This window comes from Cataglyphis hispanica, chromosome 5 (genome assembly GCF_021464435.1).
Source record: "Cataglyphis hispanica isolate Lineage 1 chromosome 5, ULB_Chis1_1.0, whole genome shotgun sequence".
In the NCBI taxonomy this organism is placed as follows: Eukaryota; Metazoa; Arthropoda; class Insecta; order Hymenoptera; family Formicidae; genus Cataglyphis; species Cataglyphis hispanica.
The window spans coordinates 6,902,731-6,929,399 of record NC_065958.1 but is presented as its reverse complement, the minus strand read 5'-3'; the positions used below and the strand labels follow the sequence as shown (position 1 = coordinate 6,929,399).

At 30.8% G+C, this 26,669-nt stretch overlaps 2 protein-coding genes across 8 annotated transcripts in view; both read left to right on the top strand.

Moving 5' to 3' along the window:
* Nucleotides 1-154: 154 nt before the first annotated feature.
* LOC126849963 (E3 ubiquitin-protein ligase Nedd-4) lies at nucleotides 155-13,116 on the top strand. 4 transcript variants are annotated; one of them, XR_007687476.1, is made up of 17 exons: nucleotides 155-364; nucleotides 1,042-1,261; nucleotides 3,547-3,747; nucleotides 3,862-4,022; nucleotides 4,423-4,588; nucleotides 4,714-4,829; nucleotides 4,917-5,043; nucleotides 6,201-6,365; nucleotides 7,206-7,256; nucleotides 7,355-7,631; nucleotides 7,728-7,786; nucleotides 7,889-7,954; nucleotides 8,035-8,264; nucleotides 8,347-8,468; nucleotides 8,654-9,293; nucleotides 9,535-9,704; nucleotides 10,000-13,116. XR_007687476.1 is itself a non-coding variant. In XM_050592453.1 (16 exons), exons 2-16 carry the CDS (start codon nucleotides 1,109-1,111, stop codon nucleotides 9,635-9,637), a joined length of 2,637 nt encoding a protein of 878 aa, XP_050448410.1. In that variant the 5' UTR covers nucleotides 155-364; nucleotides 1,042-1,108; the 3' UTR covers nucleotides 9,638-13,116. The 4 variants fall into 4 exon arrangements, 1 of the variants encoding a protein (XP_050448410.1); XM_050592453.1 differs by having other exon boundaries at nucleotides 9,535-13,116; XR_007687478.1 differs by lacking the exon at nucleotides 6,201-6,365 and having other exon boundaries at nucleotides 159-364.
* Nucleotides 13,117-13,858: 742 nt separating this feature from the next.
* Nucleotides 13,859-26,669, top strand: part of LOC126849974 (semaphorin-1A) — a 217,935-nt gene continuing 205,124 nt past the window's right edge. The window contains exon 1 of one of the 4 annotated variants that reach the window (XM_050592474.1): nucleotides 13,859-14,350. The gene's annotated coding sequence lies outside the window, so the exon portion shown is untranslated. Of the gene's footprint in view, nucleotides 14,351-25,638; nucleotides 25,954-26,669 lie in introns of those variants that run through there. The other 3 variants (XM_050592477.1, XM_050592476.1, XM_050592475.1) reach the window with 3 other exon arrangements.

Genomic DNA, 26,669 nt, shown 5'->3' with positions numbered 1-26,669 from the left:
TTATCAGTGCTTTTCTTGTAATACACAAATTTGTATATTTGCAAATTGCTAATAATAAATAAGCTGTAGTTTATAGAACGCGATTACCTGTACATACAAACACATACAAAAAATGCACGCACACGTAATTATCATTATTTGCAAGTTTATTGCTCGTGGTATGCGTGGTGGCCGTGTTATCTCGACGATAATTTATGATACTGCTTATCTAAAACTTTAACATTTTCTTCGCGTTTAGTGAATCAAGTGAGTCTGGTTACAAACGGTCGTCATATTGCATATGCATGTCCGTTTTTTTTTCTGCGAAGATCGTGGCATTATTAAGTGCAAAGATCGGTGCTGCAATATGTGACTTATTATAAAAGTGAGTTGTGAAATTGATCAAGATCTATTTTGGAAATTTTAGTTTTGTTGAAATTTTATTTTTATCAAAAGGCTATATGATTTTATTTTGTGTGTGGAGATGTGTGTGAATCTACTGACTTTCATATATTGATATGTATAAATAGGACAAAAAATACACATCATTTTTTTATAATTATATTATGTTGCTCTTTGCAACTTGTTGTTTTTTATATCGCTTTTTCTTTAATTGTATCATAAAGTCTGCATTTACAATATTCATATTTTATCAAAATTAAAGAATTACATGTATATATTTTTTTTTATTATATAATATTTTATATTATTTGGAATTTTTATATCAAAGCACATTGTTTTTTTATATACAGAAATATATAGTTTTATTTAAAACTCAATGTGTGCAATTTAGATATATAAAAATAAAGGAAATAGATTATAATGAAGATTATCTTTTATATATCTTTTATACATATTGAGATAAAGAAATATATATGAATAGAAACTAGAAAGTAAACTTTAAAAAATACGTTGATAATAATAAAATAAATATTTTATAGATTTTCTTTTTAATGTCATTTTTGCGCACACACAATTTACAGCTAATCAAAAATTTAAAAAAAAATTAATGCAGAATATAAAAATTAACGTGGTATAATATAAAAAATAATGCTTGTCCAGAATCGATAAATTTGAGAACAGTGTGTAACATTGAAAATATAAAGGATATAAAGGAAGAATATAAAAGATGCCAGGTACTTTGACATATCCAATCTATGCTGGCGTTGATTCACTCCCTCCTAGAAGACGCGCTTATACCTGGAATGCACAGCATCGTTCTGCATCACGTGTAGCAGAAGTTAATGCGCAGCTTGGTCGAGTATCGTTATCAGAGTCTTCGGTAAGACACATTAACACTTTTTCACTCACAATTATGTGAAAAAAGAAAGTTTCAAGAAATCTTCAAAAAGTTTCTTATGTAGTTCTTTCAGCGCATTTTGATTTCTTCAGATAATATTTGGTATCAAGGTTGTCAAAGTTTCGATATGTAGTCAAACGAAACGCGTTCTTTCGCGCTATGAAAAAAAAAATCGTAAAACATCATAAAACAGAAAAAGTTTTGTGCAAATCTTGAAATTGTCTTAAATGATTTTCTACGTAACAATATATATGTAACAGTATATATTAGTCATAAAATTTTTCAAATTACATCAGAAAAAGAGAGAGAGAGAGAGAGAGAGAGAGAGAGAGAGAAAGAAATAGAGAGAGATTACAAAGTAGAAGTTTTATAATTTTATCTCAAAAACATGTCTACATCATCTCTATTTGAATCTCTTTTAGAATATATTATAAATGCTACAATGCGAAAACATGTATATGTGTGTGATAAAATATATTTATAGATTTTCATTCAGATATTTTTTCGTAGTTTCTAATATCGTAATTCTTTGTATTATGATGCGATATGTGAACTATATTATGCGAAAGCATATGAAAGGTTTCCTAATCCTTATAGCTGTAGAGTTGGCTTGATATTTAAAATGTCTTGTCAAATTTGCAGAGGTTTGAAGCAGATGTTATATAAACCAATCGCAAAGATATCTTTCATATGATTATTGTACAATTTCCATTGTTTTAATCACAATCTTCAAAATTAAATCTTGTCTTGATATTAATAAAATAAGATAACAATAATGTAAGATAAGGAATTTTTAAAATAATTTTTTATACGTGGCTCTAAAATATTGAATGAAGTCATATTTATCGAAATATTAAACTAAAATATTTTATATATATTTCTACTATTATCAAAATATTTTTAAAACAATTTTTTTATATTTTATATTAGCAAATAAAATATTATTTTTTATGTTAATATGGAATATATTTTTGCATCAGTTGCATATTAAATTATAATTAATTAATATTGGATTATAATACATAATATGTAATGTATATGAGAACGTAAAAAATTTATTTATACACCTTATCGCATATCTTTATTTTTTTCGAATTTTTTGCAAAACTTTTATATTTTATTATTTGCCGTTTTGTCAATATAAAGAATGTCTTGATTGGAAATAAACGAAATTATAGCGGAAGTTTAACATAAGGTAATAGTAATTTTCACATTTTTATTTAATCGCATAGAAATATATGCAATCGGATAGATTGGCCGCTTTTTGAATATTTAAAAGAAAAAGCTAGCCATCTTTGTATCCGGAAGTGAATATGTCATATCCGTCTCGGTCTCGGTCGCGCAATAGTCGCGGAGAGGGGATTAACACACAAAATACATAGGTTTCTTGATGGCACATAAGAAATTGTGAGGCCTGTTAAATTGTATAAGAAGGAGCAATCGCGGCGATTAGATACCAACCGCGAGCACACGAAACGTTAATGGCAGAGGAACATGTTTACGGTTACAATCCGACGGTCGGAGTCGATGGCGATTCCGTACGTAACTCCACTTTGACAGTTTGACAAGTATAGGTTGGGTTTTCGGGCTGATAAAGGCGCACCGAGAGTTTGCAGTTATTTATTTTCCTACGGTATTTCTCGCGAAGAATGGAGTTGTCCTCGCGATATACATAGTGTATTTTCACCAACGATGTATATCACGGGGTAACGATGACAGCAATCTGTCCATATCATATCGAAAAAAGTTATCAATGTCAATTTTATATTACACTCATCTACATTAGAACAATATTTTACCTGCGTTATTTGACACGTGTCCTTCGCATGGATGAATCAGTTTCATTATCTATCATTTCAATATGTCAATATTTCTTATTGCTATTATGATTGCTATAATGAACAACATTGATTTTTCAAATAAATTTCTACTATAATTGTCTGGAGACATATCTTGCGCAATGTAATAATGCAACATTTCAAGAAGATTCTTGTCTGCCATTAAGATAATGTCAGCCTGAAAGATATTCTTTAATAATTTGTTTTTAATTTGTTTTTATATTTGTACAATTAAAGCTTGTAATTTTATATACTTTGATTAGCTATATATAGAAATATTTTCTAGAAAAAAATTGCAGATGTCAAATATGTGACATATTTTTATTAATATTATAAAAAGTTTTTTGATAATTATTTTTATTATTATTCCATTTTATTTCTAATGAAGCACAATTCTGGTACATTTGATGATTTTTATTTATATTGTAGGGAGACGATACAACAAGCAAGTTGAGATTAAAAGTAATCGCTGGGCATCACTTAGCTAAGAAAGATATTTTTGGTGCAAGTGATCCCTATGTTCGCGTTGATTTGAATACAATAAATGGTGATCAGACCATAGATTCTGCACTTACAAGAACTAAAAAAAAGACATTGAATCCTGTCTGGGAAGAAGAATTTATATTTAGAGTTAGTAAAGTTTATGAAAAGCACAATATATAAATTTCTAAAATATTTTTATATTATTTTTAATTTATATATACAATTTATTATTACATAGAATATAACTCTTTTTTTTATTAGGTTAAACCAGTAGAACACAAATTGGTCTTACAAGTTTTCGATGAAAATAGATTGACAAGAGATGATTTTCTTGGTATGGTAGAATTAACATTGATTAATTTACCAAAGGAACAAGAAGGACGCGCTATTCCTGCTAGGAATTATGTACTTCGTCCACGTAGGTAAGTATCTTTAATAACTTTTTGCTTCAAGCTGCATATATTCTTCAACAATTAATTTAATACATTACATATTTTGATCTAATTTACATTATTTATACTTATCGCAATTTAAGTTAAAATTATGTAAGTTTAAAATATATTATAGCTGATAATCAGTTAGCACAAGTATGTAAACAATGCATAAATAAGCATAATAAACCATAAAACAAATCATATTTTATTAATTACTTGGATTAATTAAAATTTTAATTTATATTTACATTTTAATTTAAACTTATTATATAATTAGAAATATGCAATTTCTATATATATTACATGAATATTATTTCATTGAAATTTGTTTGCTTTGTACTTTTTTATTTGCGAATGCAAAATGAATAACTTATGAGGATATGGCTAGTAATCATTCCAGTCAGCGATCGCGAGTTAAGGGAACATTGGAACTGTATCATGCATACATTTCCGACTCATCTAGTATTGAAAATGACAATGGAGATGTATCAGATTCGGGTGGATGGGAACTAGTACAGCCAGAAAATAACACACCAGTAGAACAAGCTGCAGATGTATGTACAAATGTATTATTGTATTACAGTTGCAATAAATTATATGCGAAATATCTTCTAAAAAATATAATTTTTATGAAATTGTATATTTTTTAATTATTTAAAATATTTTTGTATGTGTATAGATTACAATGGTTAATAGGCCATTACCACCAGGATGGGAAGAAAGGCAGGATGCAAATGGTCGTACATACTATGTTAATCATATAGCGCGTTTTACACAATGGGAACGGCCAGAACCGTATGTAACAGTGTTTATTTGATATTATTATTTTTTTTTTTTTTAATATTATGTCTAAACTTTGAAACATTACTTTATTTTAAACAGGGATACAACAGCGATGAGTGGAATTGTTGAACAACGTAATTTGGATACAGCGGCTACTGAATTTCAACGACGATTTCACATTAGTGCTGATGATGAAGGGAGACATAGAAATTCGGTAGTAAATCAGGTAAGTTATATTTAAATATATAATAAATATTTTTATATTACGATTCTATATGATTCTAAGCTGCTATCTATGCATAAACTTTCATAACATATATTTTTAATAAAAAATTCGAAAATAATATATATTAATTTTTTAATATATACTAATTTTTTATATACATAGAAAATCACGATTAAAGAATTATTCAAGTTAAATCCATTTAAATAATCATGCTTTGTTCCGAATAACATCTAATTAAGACTAATTATTTATGCTATATTATTCCATTATGTTAGGATATTACATATATTATATTTATTTTAGAAAATTTTCGAGTTTATTAGATTGCAAATGATTAAACATAAATTATGTTTTTTATATATTCTTATATAATTCCTATTTATATTAATTTTACATTTTTTCATACTTTTACTAACTGCACAGTAGATTGTAATATTCTCTGCTTTCAAATCTCCATGCTGACAGAGACATTATTATTTTTTTGTACTGTCATATAAGTTTCATATGTCATATAAAATACACATGTGTTCGTACGCACACACGCACAAAATATCTTAATATATGTATACTTAAATAATGTAAAATATCTATTGTCATTTATAAATGCACTATATTTTATAAAATGCGCGCAAGCATAAGATGGTTCTTAAACATGATTCAGTAGTGCATTTGTAAAGGAATGCAAACATTGCTGCTATTTGATAAATTAGATTTTTCACAAAATTATTTTATTTTATTATTTTATTATATATATAAATATTTGGTTATAATATTGGCAAGAACTCTTAGACTTAACTCATTTTAATACGCATTCAGATGTATGCAATAGTTACTTGTGCATAATGATATTCCTTATTGCATATTTCTCTTGATGTAAGAATGTGTTTAGCAAATAATGTAGTAAATAGATAGATATACTCTTTAAATACATATAAATTAGTAAATATCAATGATTTAATATTAAATATTAATCAGATTTTAATTATTAAGAATTATTATTAAGAAGCAAATAAGTTTTTTTTAGTATGTTTTTAATATGGTTAAAAATATGGTAAAATTTTTTATACACGTATATATAAAATTTCAAAATTAGTATATTTATATAATTTGTATCAATTAGCATGCAGTATGTAGAAATTTGTGCATGTGTGTGTAAGGATGGTGAAGTTCTACGCGAGGATGACAATGAAGATTCGGAAGCAAGAGATTGTGAGGGTGGGGATCATAGGGGAGGGGGTATTGGGGATACTTCTTCAGACTCTGGACGTTCTGTCGATCAACATTACTACAGATTTGTCTACCTTAACGAATCTGAAGAGCAGGTATTTATACAAAGTTGTTATGTTCATTTTTTGTTGAATATAACGCTTAGCATATATATATATATATATATATATATATATATATATATATATATATATATATATATGTTTACATTTATTTGCTTCTTATAAAGTCAATAATAGCATTTGTACGTTTTATTTTATGCATTATTTTGATCTGACATATTCGATATTAATACAGTTAATAATAAGCTACATAAATTACACAAAAACATGTATTATATATTTTAATTTCTTTTATAATTGTTTTTATACAGTGTTAAGATATTTAAATATAGAAATATATTTTAAAAAATCTAAAATTTTAAGAAATTCTACAGTTTATAGTTTAAATATAGCAATAAATGGAATTTATTATTTTTTAATTTTTCTTTTTTTTTCAAATATAGTTAATGAAATATGAATATTGTAAAAATAGAATGTAAACTGCAAAAGGTTTTTATTTTCCACACCAATATTTTTTTAGTCTGTTCTATGTATTATTGCTTTACAATTTAATATTTCTAGCATGCTATTTAAAAGTTATTATAATTTATATATTATTAAAATTTTTTTTTTGTTTTGTAAAAATTTCTTTTTTTATATTTATAAAAGTTGGGCATGAGTTTTTCTCATCATATATTTATCATAAACCATATATAATAGCAAAAGTATGTTTTAGCAAGTCAATTTTACCTTTAAAAATATATTCTTATGAGATTGTAATATAAGCACTAGTTTGTTATATTATAATAAATGCACATTTAATTAATTTTATTTTATGTATCTATTTTATTGATATTTGTGTAATATACAAATATTTTTATCTTATATTTACAGACTGATGATAATGTTGATAGTCCAGCTGGTTCAAGACGTTCATCAGAACAGGTATAACCTCTCACAATGTCTATTATATACATTTCATTAAATCATAGTATGTAACATATATATTTAATTATTCTGTTATTTTATTGTAAAAATTTTAGAGCGAAAATCCCAAACCTATTCTTCCCATGTCCAATGATGAAGGATTGCCACCTGGATGGGGCATGCAAGTAGCACCTAATGGTAGAATATTTTTTATTGATCACAATGAGAGGACAACAACTTGGATTGATCCTAGAACAGGGAGACCAAGTTCTATACCTAATCATATTGCACCATCGACGACACCAAGAAGTGATATAGATCAATTAGGACCACTTCCAGAAGGTTGGGAGGAAAGAGTCCATACTGATGGACGAATTTTCTTCATAGATCATAGTATGTGTATATATAGTTTTTTTTATAAATAAAAATTTCGAATTAAATAATGATAACATCACATTTCGATATTTATTTATTCTTTTTTTTTTATAGATACAAGGACAACACAATGGGAAGACCCACGTATGTCTAATCCTCAAATTGCTGGCCCAGTACGTTTTACAAATATATTTTAAATAACTTTTTACCTAGCTATAAAATATAACATATGTTTATTTAAAGTTGAAATATTTATAAACACTTTCATTTTTCAGGCTGTACCGTATTCTAGGGATTACAAGCGTAAATATGAATATCTAAAATCACAATTAAGAAAGCCTGTATGTATATAAATGCGTTTACATTATATAACATTAATTAAGTATAGATGTAATTATTATATCTATATTTCTTATTACAGAATAATGTTCCTAATAAGTTTGAGATAAAAGTCGGACGGAACAATATTTTGGAAGATTCATATCGTATTATAAGTTCTGTTAATAGAGTCGATATTCTAAAGACAAAATTGTGGGTAGAATTTGAAGGTGAAATAGGTTTAGATTATGGTGGCCTTGCAAGAGAATGGTTCTTTTTATTGTCTAAGGAAATGTTTAATCCATATTATGGACTTTTTGAATACTCTGCAACGTAAGTATAAAAATGCTCCTTTTTTTCCTTATAATTTATGAATATAAGACAAAAATAACAATATTTCTTTATTTGATCTTAGAGATAATTATACACTCCAAATTAATCCCTGTTCTGGTGTATGTAATGAAGAGCATTTGAATTACTTTAAATTTATTGGCCGTATAGCAGGGATGGCTGTTTATCATGGCAAGCTTTTGGATGGTAAGAGAAAAAAGAATAGATATTAGATATTAAAATACAATATGTATAAAAGATACGTAATTATATTTCTGCTTTTCTTGTGAACATTATTATATATATATATATATATATATATATATATATATATATATATATATATATATTATTATATATATTGGTATTTACATATCCTTCATTTGTTTTAGCTTTCTTTATTCGACCATTTTACAAAATGATGTTGGGTAAACCAATTGATTTGAAAGACATGGAGAGTGTTGATTCAGAATATTATAATTCTCTTCTATGGATTAAAGAGAATGATCCCAGTGAGTTAGAACTCACTTTCTGTTTGGACGAAGAAAGCTTTGGCCATACTTCTCAAAGAGAATTAAAGCCAGATGGTGCTAATATTCCTTTGACAGATGAAAATAAGGATGAATATATAAGTTTAGTCATACAATGGCGATTTGTATCTCGTGTGCAAGAACAAATGAATGCCTTTTTAGAAGGTTTTAATGCTCTTATACCATCAACATTGGTGAAAATATTTGATGAACATGAACTAGAGCTGTTGATGTGTGGTATACAGCATATTGATGTGAAAGACTGGAAACAAAATACTTTATATAAAGGAGACTATCATGCAAATCATATTGTTGTGCAATGGTTTTGGAGAGTTGTTCTGTCATTTAGTAATGAAATGCGTTCTAGATTATTACAATTTGTGACTGGCACATCTCGTGTGCCGATGAATGGATTCAAAGAACTTTATGGTAGTAATGGACCGCAATTATTCACAATTGAGAGATGGGGTACCCCAGAAAATTATCCAAGAGCTCATACTTGGTGAGTCTTTACTATATTCATGTATTTCATTTGAAATTGTTTTTAATTAATTTTAAATAATGTTATGTATTTTATCTATTTCATCTATTCTATATTTAAAAAAAATCTAAAGTATTTTTTATATTTTTTAATTTCGATTATTATTATCATAGTAATTTCTTACATATAAATTTATCATTAGAATAATTATATAATAAATTATATATACAATTTATATATAATAATGAATAAATTGTTTCAGTTTTAATCGAATTGACCTTCCTCCATATAAAAGTTATCAACAACTCAGGGATAAATTAGTTAAAGCCATTGAAGGTTCTCAAGGTTTTGCTGGAGTCGACTAGCACGAAATACCTTTATTCATGATGATATCTGTAATATAATGTATATATTACATATATATCTATATAGGTACACAGAGAAGTATATCTGTCCTATAACTTGATTATCTCTATTTAAAAGTTCTTGCACTTTAAGAATTTAGTTGTCCTGTAATTATGAGCGACAACATTAAAACATTGAGAATAATATTGATAAAAAATTTAAATTGTTTAATTATTCTAAATAACTTTAATTATCTTTATATAATAACTTCAAGTCTTTCAGTATATTGAACTTTAAACAAAAGAGAGATATCCATTATATTTAATAAAAAATATTTCCTTAATCTCTGAAATGCAATTGTATAATTAATCTACTTTTACAGATATGCCATATTTTTACTATTTCAACTTTAGAATTTATTAAAAGAAGTGATTTGGCTGCTATAACAATGTGATATTGTGATATTGATTTATTAATTGATTGTTCTCATTTGTTAATAATACTAAAACCTTGTGTTATACGAAGTATGATCTATAGAAAAGATTATGTAACACCAAACTATGACAAACTATTTCAAAATGTCATACTAATTATATGAGAACAAAGAACAATCAATATTAGTCTGTGACTTGAAGATGAAAGAACAAATGCACTATATATATCTGTGCTCATATGCATTCTTTTTTTTTACTTTTACATGATATTAATATGATATAATGTTGTCGTGCTCAATATAAATTAAATTCTTAAAACAAAAAATTGCACTTAAGATTTTGCACTTGAGAAATTTTGGTAAAAAAAATTGCTTAATTTTCGCTTAACTTTTAAAGAATTTAATCTATAGTTTTATATCACATCAAAAATATTTAAAATTATAATTAGTTTAAACAGTATATAACTATTAAACATATATATATTGTGGATATTGAGATATTACTCTTCATAACTTTAATTTTTATGCTACATCAAATTCTACTTTTCTTTTTTTCAATTTTAATAGTATGCAAAGATTTAATATTTATCTAAATTGTTTGCCTTTGTGAAAATATAAGTAAAAACACACACACACACACACACACACACACATATATATATATATATATAAACTGACCTATCTTTTTTTGTTTATATATGTTGTTTTTTTTTATGATCACTTAATAGTAAGAAATAACATTGCATAAAAATCCTGTTATAAAAAAATATATACTTCTATCGTGTATAGAAGTATATAAATATAAAAAAATGGTTTTTTGTTTTAATTATGTTATAGAGAAAAATCAAGTTCAGTTTGAAATTTAAAATTAATAAAGCAAAAATTTGATTTTTTTTATATTAAGATATATAATTTTTAGAATAAATTATAATATATATAAGAAGATAAATTTATATAGATTCTTCATATTAACATATAAAACATGCAGGACATTAAAGCATACTAAACTTATTTGTAAAATAAATATTTTGATAATTATTAGGAAATTAAATGGTTAAAATTTAATTTAAGGATTAATTGAATTGATTACAAATTATATCGTTAATCTTTTTCTTCTTGCTTGTTTTTCTAAATTCAATAATGATTTAAAAATATATATTGTATGTGCTTAGATAGCATAATTGTATAGTTTATTAAATGAAGGAACACAAATTAATTATGAAATTGTTTCTTGAAAATCTAATCATCCGTATATTTTGTCAATATTCTGGTATAATAACATTCAAAATAATTTCGAAAATAATTAAATTTGCTCCTTTTTAATCGAAAATGACAAAATTGATGTCAAATACGAATGTTTATCTTGTATAACATTTATTCATAAAACTATATACATTCTGAAGGACACAGAGTTGATATAACATTCCATCCTATTTGTACAGTTTATTTTATTGTAGACACACATTCATACGTCCCATTAGATAATAAATAACATTATCATGGCAGAAATTTTGTGGCCTTAAATTCTGGTTATGAAATTTCTTATTTGAATAAGTCTCTCGTTCGTATAATCTTAGATTTTTATGATAATTAAATGCGCTAATTATTCGCTGATAAATGAATATTTTTTTAAACTCTTTCATCTTCATATTAGATTCACAGAAAGATATGTATATTAGCTTACATTTTTAATTTGTTAGCATTTTTCATAGCGGGAAAATTACAAGTTTAATTCAGTGTAATCTAATATGTTATGAAGTGTGAGTAAAACTTCAAGCTCATTATTGAAGCAAACAGCTAACGTGCAATCCAATCTTTATAAACTAAAATGAAAATTAGATAAAATTGTCATTATGTGCGCGTACAGTACAATGTTCTTTAAGTCTGCCTTTCAAAGCTGTTTTCTGTTTCTTTATATTAATTTTCAATCTATTTTTTTAAATATAGAATCTCTTTCGGAATCTTTATTCCGGTAGCGAGAGAGATTAATTTTATTTGTTTAAAAATTATTTAACATATATCACATGAAATTTTCTTTGCAGACAGTGTAGCCATGCAATACATGACATATATAATTAATGGACTTATAGAACATTGTCACGGTATAATGTAAACGATGCGAGAGACTCATAAATTTTTGTAATTACATATAAGTATATGCTCTACATAAATTGTAGTTTCTTGTATTATATTCTCCTTATATAAAAAAAGTTATAAATACAAAAACGCATTAATAGTAAGATATCTAATGAATTTAATAGTCGCGTTTAGTATTCTATGTACTGCATAAACCTTTTTACAGAAACCAGCGAGTTAAAGTTGTATTTATCTGTAAAAATTGTGACGATATCAAAAAAGAAGATTTAAAAATATAGGTATTATCATAGATAGATATTTTGTTTGAAAATGACGGCATTTATGCTTCATCTATATAAATATTTTTAATTCGTAAAACTTAATGCCTTATAATAATTATATCACGCATTACAACATATCTACTTAATGTTTGCATTATTTACCGATGTATTGAGCTTACTGCTGCGTCAGATAGCTATTATTTTTTTATAAACACTTAAAGAGCGTGTCTTTATCTATATGTCAATTATCTAGACATTTACCAACGCCTTATTTAATTTATGAAAACAGAAAGAGACTTAATTGTTTTTAAGCTAGTTCAATGTGGTACACATACGTTTTATTTACTTACGTCTGCATGAACTGAAAGAAATGCGTGACTTAATTATGTTATATCCTATTAATCCGTATGTAAATATAACAAAAAATATATACAAATACGTTGTAATATATATATATGTATAAAAAAACGAGCGCTTCTATATCGCAGTTGCAACGAGGAATACGTAAAAAAATATGCTTACTGTGTTATATCCTTGCGTTACGATTATTAATTATACTAACGAAATGGTGGAGTTTTCAATCATAAATTTTAAACATTAATAATATTATATTTAATGAAATTAATATTACGAAACAAATTATGTTCTTATATAATATTGTGGAAAACCAGACACTATATATGCAAATAAATTATATTAAAAAGTTGCATATTTGGACGTAATTCTTGATTCTTATCGCATAGATAATACAATAGAAATCTTCTACAAGAGGATTTACTTTAATTTTTATCCAATTTATAATTTTACCTTTCTACTTTTTCAATGCAACTTTTGAGTGATTTATCAGTTTCAATATATATTTATTTGCTTGCTCTTCATGTTCTTTATTTGCTATTATATTATAATTATTGTAATTTTGAAATTATAAACTTATAGAAATGTATTTTTAAGTTTCATATAGATTCAGTAAATATGTAATTCAATATTCAGTAAATATCTTGTTTAATTTATTTTTATATATTGTAAATTTTTTAAAACATTCAAAGAAAAAAGGCTATAAAAATACAAAATATTATCTTTTTGTTCTAAATTATGACTATCAGTATGCAATTTAGTCAACTAGTGTCAACAAAGCTTTGTAAAGTTTATAAATAATTAAAGAGAAAATCATGGTTTAGTAATATATTTAATTCAGGATATGTGAATTAGCTTTTACTCATACATTATTAATATTTCATCGATTCCAACATTATTAATCTATATCTCTTCTTTTTTACATTTTATAACATAAAATTGACTTTAATCTCATTTAAAGACCGAAATAATCCTTATGTAATAATTAATATACATTTTAAATAAAAATTATTTCGTTACTTTCATATCCGATATACCGCCGAAGCAGAGAAGAAGATTCATATTCAAATATGCCGCCAGATGCCAAATTATCGAGTACGCCGACGCGCTGTGGGATGGCGCTAGTCGCGAGCACATCCGCAGAATCAAAAAAGACAGTTGGGAAGTGTAACATCACACATCGATTCGGCGACCCGCGTCGAGCCCGAAAAAAAACTTCCCTTCTCCGTGTTTCTTTGATCCTGGCCGTGTCCGGTCGCGATAAAGTCCGGCGTCTAACGTTAATGCGTGCGTACGCGTGTAGTGCGGTGAATCTAAGTGACTCTCTCTCTCTCTCTCTCTCTCTCTCTCTCTCTCTCTCTTTCTCTCCCTTGTTCGGTGAACGTGAACGCATTATACGCCGATGAAAACGTGACTGTCCCTCGATTATACGTGGTGGTTCCTGTCACGGCATAGCGGCATAGTACCAGTAACAGAAGCAGTAGCGGCCCTCTCGTTCAACCCCCGTCACCCGAAGACCGCGTCGCCGACAACGAGGGAGGGAAACTCGGCGCGCTGATAACGGTCGCGGCGGAGGTCACTGCATTGCGGTGAGTACGTCGAACTCTATAATACTCTATAATGCATACTTTGGCTTTTCCCTCCGTACGTTTTTGTATATATGCGTCATCGGCGCGACGGCGGCGATTCCATTTCGAAATCTCGTCGCGGGGATGAGATTTTTCGCTCGCGAGCATCGCGAGCGAGCATCACCCGTCCGGGGTTCATTACCCTTCGGCGACGAGTCATACGCGATGTACATACGCCAACACCGCACTCGGCGGCGGTGACGATGAATTTTCCATTTCTGGAGTTTCTCGAATGCGCGGATGCCTCTTCGGAAATTTTCGAATACCCCGCGATAGAGGATTAAGGAGTCATCGTTCGGGAAGTGTCATGGAGAGCTCTTCGCGTACGTTCGCGCAATTCCTCGCGATCGATTGATATTTTGAGTTTCGGAGTTTTGGAGTTGTGGACAATGACACGCACACATTAAAGATCTTGCCGCGTATTCTTTGATAGAAAAAATACGGCCTAATTCTTTTATTACAGCCATGATGTTTATACTTCTCCGTAAACAATATTAGCGAAGTTATATAATAAGATACATTAAGATTTATTCAAAATTATCTCTCTTACCCCTATATAAACTTAATGAAGATTGTCCTATCATTTATAAATTAATTGGTTACGAATATCTTTTATGCAAATTATAAAATTTTATTGTATTGCTTAAACTAAACTATTATAAAATATGCCAATTTTTTTATTTTATTTTATTATTTTTAATTTTTTTTTTTTTAAAATATTAAGTATATTTTCCATTCATCAGTTATAAAATCATTACATTAGTTATACACTTTTTAAGAATTTAGGTCAATTTTCTTTACACCTATACTAATAAGAACTTAAATCATTTTACACCATTGTAATGTTAATCTGAAATTGCAGTTATACTAAATCATTAGATATTGCTACGATTATTATTATTATTACAATATTGATTATATTAACCTGTTAAACCAAATCGTATGATGCATCATAATCGTTATTACACTGAGATTGTTATCATTATCGAAACATTATTCATTTAATCAATCTATGTATAAAAGAATGAAAAATCCATATAGAAATAATTTTTTAATGGGTTAATAATTAATATAATCAATCATTTTACACAATTAATCGTTTTTATTTTTTACGATATTATATTATAACTACATTTTACATTTATTACGTGGCATTTTCCTATTTAACAGTTTCCGTCCTTATAACATAATATCCGAGAGAAATTCTTTAACATTATTATATTAAATACATCGAGCGTTGACATTTATATTACATCAATATTATCGTCTGACAAGTGTCATATAGCAATGAATGCCAGATAAAAGTCTGACTTATATTTTCTTCCTGATATCTGTACTATTAATTAATATCAATTAAATGTGTCACATCTAGTCAATCTATATGTCTCTCATTTTATTCTCATTAATCTCAAAATACGTAAAAGAAATGTTGGAGCATTAGATTAGAATGTGTCGTAGTAACAGTTTTGTTTTGACACTGACTCGTTGTCGGCCAGCCGACACGGCAGACGTCTCGCGTCTATTTTTTGTTCAACTCACGCAGTAAACTCGCGTTTATCTCACGTTACCTCTCGGCGTCGCCCCGATATCTCTCTATACTTTTTTTCCGTTTTCCCGACGAGAGTATACACATATCAAAACGTAGAAGTGACAGAGTTGTGAATTAATTATTTGAAAATTTTTCTATACTTGTATGACAGATGTATTAAAGCTCTTCGCACATTCTATTAATAATATACGTTAAGATTTATTTAATATTATTCAACGGCGGATAATCGCCGTGGATCGTTAAAACTTAATTAGAGTCTTTTCGTATTTTTGTACATAAATATCGCGTGCTATTTTTCAAATCATTTATTAAGGCGAGTTATTTCTTTTATCATCATTTTTTTTTATGTTTTGTATTGATTTAATATTTAAAGTGGGTTTTTGGGTTATTTGACAATAATCAGCTGTTTCAATTTTATTATTGAATTAATCAAATTTGCGATAGTATGATGCAATATATGATTCGCATCGTGCGTCAAATGAAAAATGCAACAAACCAGCCGAAAATTGAATAGAATAGCAAAATCCCAATTTTTTCAATATCCTCTAATATACTTCAATTTTTTCAATATTAAATTAGTAGCACAGTTATATCTTGCAGTTTATATTGTACGCAAGACTTCATATCTCGTTGCATCATAGCGAAAGCATCTTCTATTACGTCTATCACTATTTTTTCTACATTTTCCATTAGTTAAAGATAAAAATTTTAAATTCTATCCTGATTAGCACAAAACGAATAAAATTTGATATTTTATATCTTCGCGAAATATGCATATTGTGAATAATAGTATTATTAATTATTACCTTCAATAACATCCCTATAATCAATAATATCCTATCAATATCCTATCAATAACATACTCTATAAACATCATAGATATAGAATGGAGAATATATTCTGTTCTGGAATAAGATTTACATGATATGATATTCATGCTTGTAAACGTATCTGCTCGAAACATCTTCAGTACTTTGCGAAAAGGGTTATATTGTCACAGACGGGTTTAGTCACAGAGAATCTTCAATGGGTAAAACGTGACAATCACAATGTCAGTCAAACGCGCACGCGTGGTTACACAAGACGGTCCTTTAATGACGATAAAATGAGGAGAAAACGTTGCTCGTAAATATCCGGCGGTGCACATCGCAAAATTATGTCTTCGGACGAATCACGTTCCATAACGCAAATACCGATGGTGTCGTTGTGTACGTCACGACAATCTAATACACCTACAGCATCCATTCATTCCCCCGCATTCGCATCCTCGAACGCACGTTTCTGAATTTAATCTAAATTCTTGTTTAGTCTCTATTTTTTTTTTTTTTTTCTTTTCTCTGGCGCGACTTTTTTTCTCGTCGGTGAATTGCTTTTTCTCTCTGTCATCTCTTTCTTCGGTAGCTATCATGCATTTAAGTTGCGCGAATCGACACGTGTTATAATTACGAGAATTCTCGGGAAATCAGAAAAAAAGACGATACGTTATTTTTCAATCAAAACCTCCAGCAATTTATTCGTGAAGGTAGAAACCAATGCTATTCGCGAAAACTGCATCAGCTCTGCACAGTTTGACAGGTAAAAATTTGATTTTTCTAAAATGCTTTTAACGTTTTGAAATGTGTCTTAACCACAGAAATATAGCGCGAAAAAGTTTTAGAAAAAAGTTATTTGGCGTCTACGGAATGTATGACTGTAAAACCGTGATTTGATTTCTGTGGAATTTTATATCATATTGCCAACTTGACGTTCACAATTTAAAGTTTTAAATTTTTTTTTTACGTTTATACGTATTTTATCACGCGATGTTTTCTTTTTTTCTTTCTAGTAAAATTTTTTTAATTTTTTCAAATAATAAAAACGACACAAAATATTAAATTGTTGTAAATATCGAAAATAAACACATATGGGACATAGGTCATATACATATGGTTTTTATGTCATTATTAGTTTCGCGATGGCAAAGTTTCAACTCTGAGCCGTTTTGTACGTGACAATACGCTGGTCATAGTAATGCGACATTATTAGCGCGAGTCTGTTTCGTATCGCGATACCACCTTGAATAGGCATTAAGAATACGACTGAACAACTGAAAGGACCCGAGTGGAAAGGGACGAATTAACAGGCAGCCGGAGGACGTAACTGCAATGAAATGGCGCGATAAACGCGCTAATACCGTTGACTTTGCGGAAATCGCGGAAACTGGGAAAACTGATAAACAGAGAGGGACGCCGTGACAAAGCCGAAAGTTATCCTAGATTACAATTTAGGCTACACAAAGCATTGACGTCTCTGATCAAATGAGTTATTATGCGGCAACGCGCGACGATCACTTGCAAGATAGGGAACGTCGTTTTCATTGTGCGAAATATTTCACTGTTTGCGTAATAAAATTGTCCAAGTGATCTCACTTGCTTTCAAAATTAATTCACCGCCTCACGTTCATCGGAATTCAAACTCGGAAGTCTATTTCTTATCTATCTACCTAAAGATTTTCTCAACTTATTTTCAAGATGAATTAATGATTTGATTTTTTAATAAGATTATTAAAAAAATGTCACAGATATTGCGGATGGTTATAAAAGATACCAAAGTAATAATCGATAAGAGAGAAAAAATTTCGCGCGACCCACCGTGACATATATCGACTTTTTCTGCTTTTAACATTTTTGTTTATGCAGAATGTATGCTACAGAGTTATATTTTTATTAATTGACTAAAGAAGCTACGCATGCAAAAGACGCGCTCCGGTAATTAATAACATTTAGGCAGTTCCCTTCCTGCAATCTTTAATTTGCGTTATACATAATGGAATTATTATTTACAATTAATATAAACAAGTAGAATGTTAAAAGAGTAATTGTTTTGAATTTTGGCATATGCAAGGTAGCACGAGATTTATAAGGAATATAAGGTTGAATATATATGTATTATATAATACATATATATGCACGCGTGAATACACGACAAATACACACATGGTTTGAGAAATCATGTCTATATTGGAACTGTGCAATCTTCAACAAAAAATGCGCATTAAAAATCATAGCGAATCGTCGTTAACAAATCATTGGAACACATTTTTTCGCGTTATAGAAGAAATTTTATTTATAAGCACAAAATTGCACGTTAGGAATTTCCATCCTAAGATGGAACAGCAATAATCGTGCGACGGCTTAAGGGTATATTCCGAGGAACAAGCGCGGTTTTTTTCCGATTTTTTTCTCGGCCATTGCGACTCTTTTCCCGTGTAACACTAATATACGGTACGTGCTCGGGCCGAACAAAAGCGTCGTCTCTGGTCGTCTCATCGGGCGCTGACACGACTCGGTCGTTATCTCACGATTGTCCCGGGCACATCTACGGAATATTTATCAACGCCGCGCCATCGACGGCGCGCGATGCCCGGTGCCGGGCCGCCGGAGCGTCTTTAATAACGGGCGCCGCACGATGCACAGGACCGTATTGATTTTGAGGCTAAGGTGCGCCGCAAGGCAGCTTCCATTTCGCCAATGTGTGTATATGTGTGTATGCCAATGGATATTAACTCTCGGACGTGGTCCTGTCTGGAACATACGCGACTAGATGTGCCGGCATATCGGGCACCATGTATGTATCGATGCATGGAAAATGAAATTCTAGATGAGTAAGACACGCAAACGCGATGCCGCTAATCGTTAGTGTTAGCGGTCCGTTGCACTGTCGAAACTTTAGATACAGCAAATTTGATACAGTAAGTCGCTGTCATATTTTTAGGTTTTTAATAATCTTAAGAATTACATAATTTATTCAATTCAATTGATTGCTTTAAAAATGTGGATTTTCTTTGAAAAAAAAATTTGTTTTATTTTTCATCTCCTTGATTTTTGTCGTGTGCGCGAAACTAATATGCGAAATGTCTAACTGAAAAAGAGGATCATCCGAGTTTTGCACGTTTTGCATTGTCGAAGCGGGGATATTAACCAGTCGGCGTACTCTGTACGCTTTAGAGGATTATAATGGAAAAGGATCCACCCGCACCCGCTTGCCGTTCGGTAACATCGTGACACATTCAAGAGCCGCATAAAAACGCGTCTCGCGCGGCACGTACGCGGAGTGCACGGCAAGATGTCCGCCTCGAATTCGCTGAAAATTGCATAATGCAAGCGCGCGCCGGTGAAAATGTAGCCGGGCGCGTTTTTATTTTCGTCGCCGGCGACGGCATGTAAGTTTCACGAGTCGCGCGCGTCGGATTTGTAAGAACCGTCGTACGCGTAGCTTTTGCACGATTCCAACGCGACGCGACTCCTTCTCTTTTTTTCCCCCCCTCCCTCCTTCCCCCTTTCCCCCTTCGCCCTTCTCCAGCCTTTTCTCCCATATATTTCGCACGCCTCGCAAATATCGCATCACGTCGGCGCGAATTCACGTATGTATATGCCGAAAATTGGAAATATCACGCTGTTTATTATCGGGAGGATGATGTATCAGACGCTCTACCTTACCCGGAAACAGCGCTTTACCGATCTTTCAGGGGAAAATTGGATACCGTTGCTGACGCGCGACATAAATAAAATCAGATAAAATATCGCCTGCTGCCTGCCGCCGTTCGTTTCATTTCCATCGTCCCTATCCTGGGGCCCGAGGAATGGCACTCGACGTTTCCGTTTCACGATTTCTGAATAGCTAGCTGTGCACTTTGCCCACTCAAGCGCCACGCGATTCCTTGCCTCCCCCTCTATACGCTGTGTCCCAGAAGTCACGTGTAATTCCGGATCATCGATATTACGAATCAAAGAAATAGGAATAATATGCAAACGGAATCATCTAATTGATGTTACATTTATAGCATCTGCGCCTTTTCATAATTCAACCATTCAGAAAGCATTGAGCAAAATGAAGTGCAGCAAATAGACATAATAACTTTATTCTTTGAGTCAATCTAAAGTGGAGCTTAGCTTTATCAAAATTTTAATTCAAGTTCCAGTCTTCAAGATATATGTAATATTGAAAATTAAAAAGTTGGCGGAATGGGATGGTGGCCAATCAAACTTTCGCCGTGGAAAAATCGACTCGAAATTCGCCAACTTTTCAAGTACACTCAGTACATTCGCGTTTCGTTCCGCCCGAAGTCGTATAAGTTTCTGGTGAGCGTGTATCGTTACGGAGCACCCCGTGGATGTAGCCGCCACCGCCGCTTTTCCATTCGCGCCGCATACTCGCGGAGCAACTTCGGTTACGCGCAGCAAACTTTGAAACGGCCATTCACGTCGTAATTCTATAATGCATCCTTCGCATGCAGCAACACCCGTCGCCGCATTCGCTCTTTTCTCTCTCTCTCTCTCTCTCTCTCTCTCATTCTATCTTTCTCTCCCGCGGTCTTTTTGCCGCGTCAATGCCTCGAGTCTCGATATGTTTTCGCCGGTCGGTCAATCGTTATCGGATCCTTCCTTTTGCTCGACGGGCAGGCGAGTCTTTGTGCTCTCGCATCGGTGATTCACCGTCGCGTGCTGCGATAACAATATTTTGCCGGCCGATAACGCGATCTTGGTGGACAAAGAGGAGGAACGTGGGCGTTCTTTAAACCGTTCCTTCGTCGTTCGTTCGTCCATACGTCCGTTTTCTTCCTCGCTCCCTTTCCGTTCGTCGCTGAACCGACAACGGACCCGACGTTTTTCGATACGCCAGACACGCCGGCAAACTCGGCGACGTTTTTGTCAGGATTTGTAACCGTATAGTTTCGGCATCGTCATTGCCAGCCACCCCACTTCCGCTGAAAAAATATTATTATCTCGTTTCGGGGGGATGCGCCGCGTTCAAAAAGCTCAGCTTCACTTTGGTCTTCTCTCTCAAGAATAATCGGATAAACGACGAAATCTAGCGCGAATTTTTCTATCTCCGATATAATAAAATTTTATAAGAATCTTTCAAGGGTCATAGATGCAATCAATTTTTTTTTTTTTTTTTTTCGTTGACTGACTTGTATACTTACGATTGTACTACATATACGGACACATATATATTATATAGCTTTGGTTTAATCTTAAACGGTCCAACATTCACACTGCATATTGAATACTGCAATCTTTTCGTATATATATTGACGCGAAAAAAGACAAATAATTTATAGTTGGACAGAAAGTAATCAGACCAGCATTGTTAAGATCGTAGGATATTCTAAGTTCGTCAGAACGCGCCTCGCTCTCTTTAAGTTTGTTTCGTAGTTGTCGGGCACTCCTCTTTCTAACAACGTTATTGAGCTACCGTTGGGATTTAAGGAAAATGCGCAAAGTTAGAAATTGGTATACCAGAGTTCGGCTATTGACAGAGCTCGAATGTTGCGATATCTCGATGAACTTTCACCGTAACTGGCACAGCGTAGGTAAAAATGAGTGCTCATCGCGCGCGGAAAAGGCAACATACGAAAAAAAAAAAAAAAAAAAATAAATAATTAGAATAAAGAACCTTATCGCGAAAATAACCCTTCTTCTACGAACGCCATTTACGAGCGCACTCATTTGCGTCGTTCATAAAAACCGATTCTGGGTTCTCTTTCTCTTTTTCTCATCGGATCGTCCGATTCATCCATGGAAATGCCAGAGACGTTACTCGACTCTCGGGGAAAATTTCTCCTATTGGAGATAGAACTTTGTTCGCTGTAGGGCTCACGGTTGTCACATCTTTAACATTGTAATCAGGGAACCGCGGAAACTTACGGAACGTGCAAATTAGAAGTTGATGAAGCGGAAAACGTCGTCCTTGGTGATTTACGTATGCATTTTTCCAAGATCATATATTATTAAACTAATATATTGAGATTACATGAAAATTTCGCTTTAAATCGCTAAATATTATCGCTTTAACATGCTACAATTAAATTAAAAAGAAATCTTTTCTTTCTTATTTTTTTCTCGTAATATTCTGATCGAAACACATATACATATATCCAACGCATATATAAACTATGCAAACGCAAATAGATATCAATTAAAAGTATTCGAGTCGTTATCAAAACTGCAACTCACACCCTTTACAGAGTGTTCAAAGTTCAACGACCCTATGAGTCTCTATCATCACGCTATGGAGTAGAGAAAAAAAAAAAATACGCAAATGCAGCGATGTATTGTGCCCGCCGGCAGAAAAGCGATCGTGGAAAAAAAAACCTTATTGTAGGGATGGACCTTTTTTCGCGCCACCGCCATTTACGAGCGGAGTCATTTGCGTCGTTCATAAAAAGCGATTCGAGTTTCTCGTATTGGGTCACCTCGAACCGTCTGTGAAAATACGCGAGACGTTACCCGACTCCCAAGGAAAATCCTTCTCGTCTGCAGAAAAACTTTATTCGCCACAAAGAGCGTGAAGAGCGCGAGAAAAAAGAGGGGGAATAAAAAAGCGAAAGAGAGAAAGAGAGAGCGAGAAATATAGTGAAAGTGCAATATTCCTATTAGAGATGTATAAAAACTCGTCACATCTTTTATCAAAATCTTTTTTAATTAAATTAACTTTAATCTTATAATGTGTAGTATTAAATATATATATTATTTTTTTATATACTAATTTTTACTTTTTTCTATAATATTATATAATTTTTTGAGATATATCTTAAATGTACAAAAATTATGCAATCAAATACGAAATTATTTAATTTTTATATAAGCAATCTAAATATTTATAAATCTTAAATAAAATTAATGGTTATATATATATATATATATATATATATATATATATATACATATATATAATTTTTAATTATTAATATCAACTAATTACTTTAACTTAATTAATTATAGATTTATTATAAATATTTTAGGAATTTCACAAAAAAATATAGAATATTTTATATATAGATATTATATTTAGATATCTTTTATCACGCAATAATGTTAGAAAAATTATTACTGCGAAGATAAGCAATTAATTTCATATACATAATAAATAATAAATTAACTTGTAAGTTATTTATCTTACATTTATCTTACTTACTCCATCATCGTCCAATGTCCTCCTTTGTGTGAGACTCTTCTTCTCTCATGTACGCACTGTCCTTTTGCTACTTCTTCATGGTTCTCACTCACAATTAATTACGATTGCAATAATTAGTATAATATGATGATCGCTCGGCACATTGCGGCACTCCCGATAATTAATCGTATACGATACATACTTTTATTATTATACATTGCGATGGAAGAATATGAAAATTACAATAACGCAAAGCTAAGAATCTGTTTAATATCCAACAGTGCAATCAAATTCCGTGCTATTTGCCGCGATATAATGTTGATTAATTCTTGCGATAAATGATACGTAAATAAAAAAATTACGGCAACGGCTATTTATTGAAGCATATGTTTCGCATAATGTATCGCGATATGACAACACAAATGTTGATAACAAATAGCATATATCATGGTTATCTTATATTATATCATAAGTATGAATATACAAATTGAAATTACAATTCCGCAAAATGCGATATTCGAAAATGCGTAGTCATTTTCCTGATTAATCGCGCGATATATTTCGATCCAGTAAATCATGTAATATGTAAAATATATATATTAACAAATCATCCATGTATATGTATGTATAAATTTTTATATCATATAATAGCAGCGAAAATAATACGATACAGAGCGTGTCACGTTGTTGCTGCTTGAGTCTCGCAGTGCGAATGACAAGGTCATGATAATGTACATGTAAGCAATAGCGCCAAGGCAGAATATTGTGTATTAATTAATTCATTATTTTGTAGTACATTAAATATTTCGTGGTTTTAGGAAAATTAACTCTCACATGCTATGCAGTTTCGACATATAGCACGCTATTGTTTACTTTATTGTCGTGACTTTGTCATTTGCGCTCGAGCAAACTGAAAAAATACTTTTTTTGTACATTTGAAACTCTGTTATCTCAAAACCAATGGAACGAACCTCAATAATTTTGATCTCATTTGAAAGATAATTTAATTCTCTACAACTTTTGTTTGGTCCTTTTTGTTAAAAAACGCATATTTTCCCTGATATTTGTAAAAATGTATAAAATAATCGTGAATGTATCAAGAAATTTTTCGATCTATGTTTATACGAAATTTTTTCTATGTTTTTACAAAATCTCAAAGTCTGACCGGAACGTTTCGGCTCACCCTGTGTATCTGTCAACCGTATAGTAAAAATACTCAGTTTTATACATCGATGATTTGTTAGTACATTTGTATGATTTACTCGATCGAAATCTATCGCACGAATATTCGACGTATTTTCATTACGTGATAATATTGCATTCTACGCAATTTTAATTTTAACTTGTATATTTATTGGCGTTATAATGTGTATTTATTGTTATAATGTAAGATAATAATCATTCTTAAACTAGTGCGTGTATTATCAACAAGTAGTAATTTGTTACCAATATTGTGTAATGTATGGAAAACTAATTTTACAAGATGATGGAAATCACTATCGAAGGCTGCCAAGATAGAAGAAACTTTATATCGATAGGTAACAACATATAAGATAATTTCCTTAACGCGTATGAAGGTTGACAGAATAATAATAATCTTTTCGTCTCCTGCGCGTCGCTTTAGTCCTTTTCCCCTTCCCGATACCTCTTGTTGTAGCAAGGTTATACCCCACTATACCGCACCGACATACTGCCAAGTATGTAAACAAGGACACGTCGCTGTTTCTTCCAGTCACACTTGCTTCGATAAATAGATGTTGCCGTAATATCTTTATGTTGTCGTTTATTACAAAAATTATTTAACATTGTGCTACGATAAATGACTAGCGTGAATTTGATCGGAGAATTTATGCGGATCGTAGTTTTGTGCGATTGTAATTTCGTGTTATTCTTTCATCACCATGTATAATAATAAAATACGCGTTGCGATTAATTATTAAACTTGCAAAATGTTAATTGATAATCAATTTGATTATTGTGCATCGTAGTTCACCGTGAGTGAGTGTCATAAAAGAGTAGTAAAGAATAGATAATGAACAAAAGTAGAGACATTGGACAACGACAGAACGACCATAAGGTGAGCAATTTTGTAAATTTATTATTTGTTGTTTATATTATTGCTAGCTTATTTTCGGGGTCTGTAACACACAGACACGAGAATTATTTGATCCGATATAAATTATATTAGCATAAAAATGGGTTTTTTTTTTCAAAAATAAATTAAAATTTGTTTTACGATAAATAATGTATACTGTGGAAATGCGGAATGCCAATATCTTCTTCGTATACGAATTTCTGGTGAAAATTTATTTTATATTAGATTTCTGTGACAGATAAATGAAAGATATTTATATGCATCTAAATGTACACTCTTACAATATTCTGCAATAAATCGATTTTCTATATTCATATTTCTTCGAAATTTAATATTTCTCATAGATTTGGAGGTATATTTTCTCTTCGCTTTCAAAATAAATGGTTCACATATCAAGATCTCAATCAGTCAAGATTTTACCGGAATGAGATTGCGGTTTGTCAATACTGTAACGGAGAGATTTGATAATGTCGCGAAATGTCGGACGTTGAAAGAGTGACTGAAGTTACTTATCCCTGAATTTATTGATTTATCGTACGTATAGAACGAAGAGATCCTCGCGAATTTTCGCGCTCCAATAAACCGTCCGCAGCTTTGATTTTCACGGTCGCCTGCTCATCTCGATAACTCTGCTCACGCCGTATATAACTTCGTAGCAACACGGTATATATATCGCTTATATCAGAGGAGAGACTGAG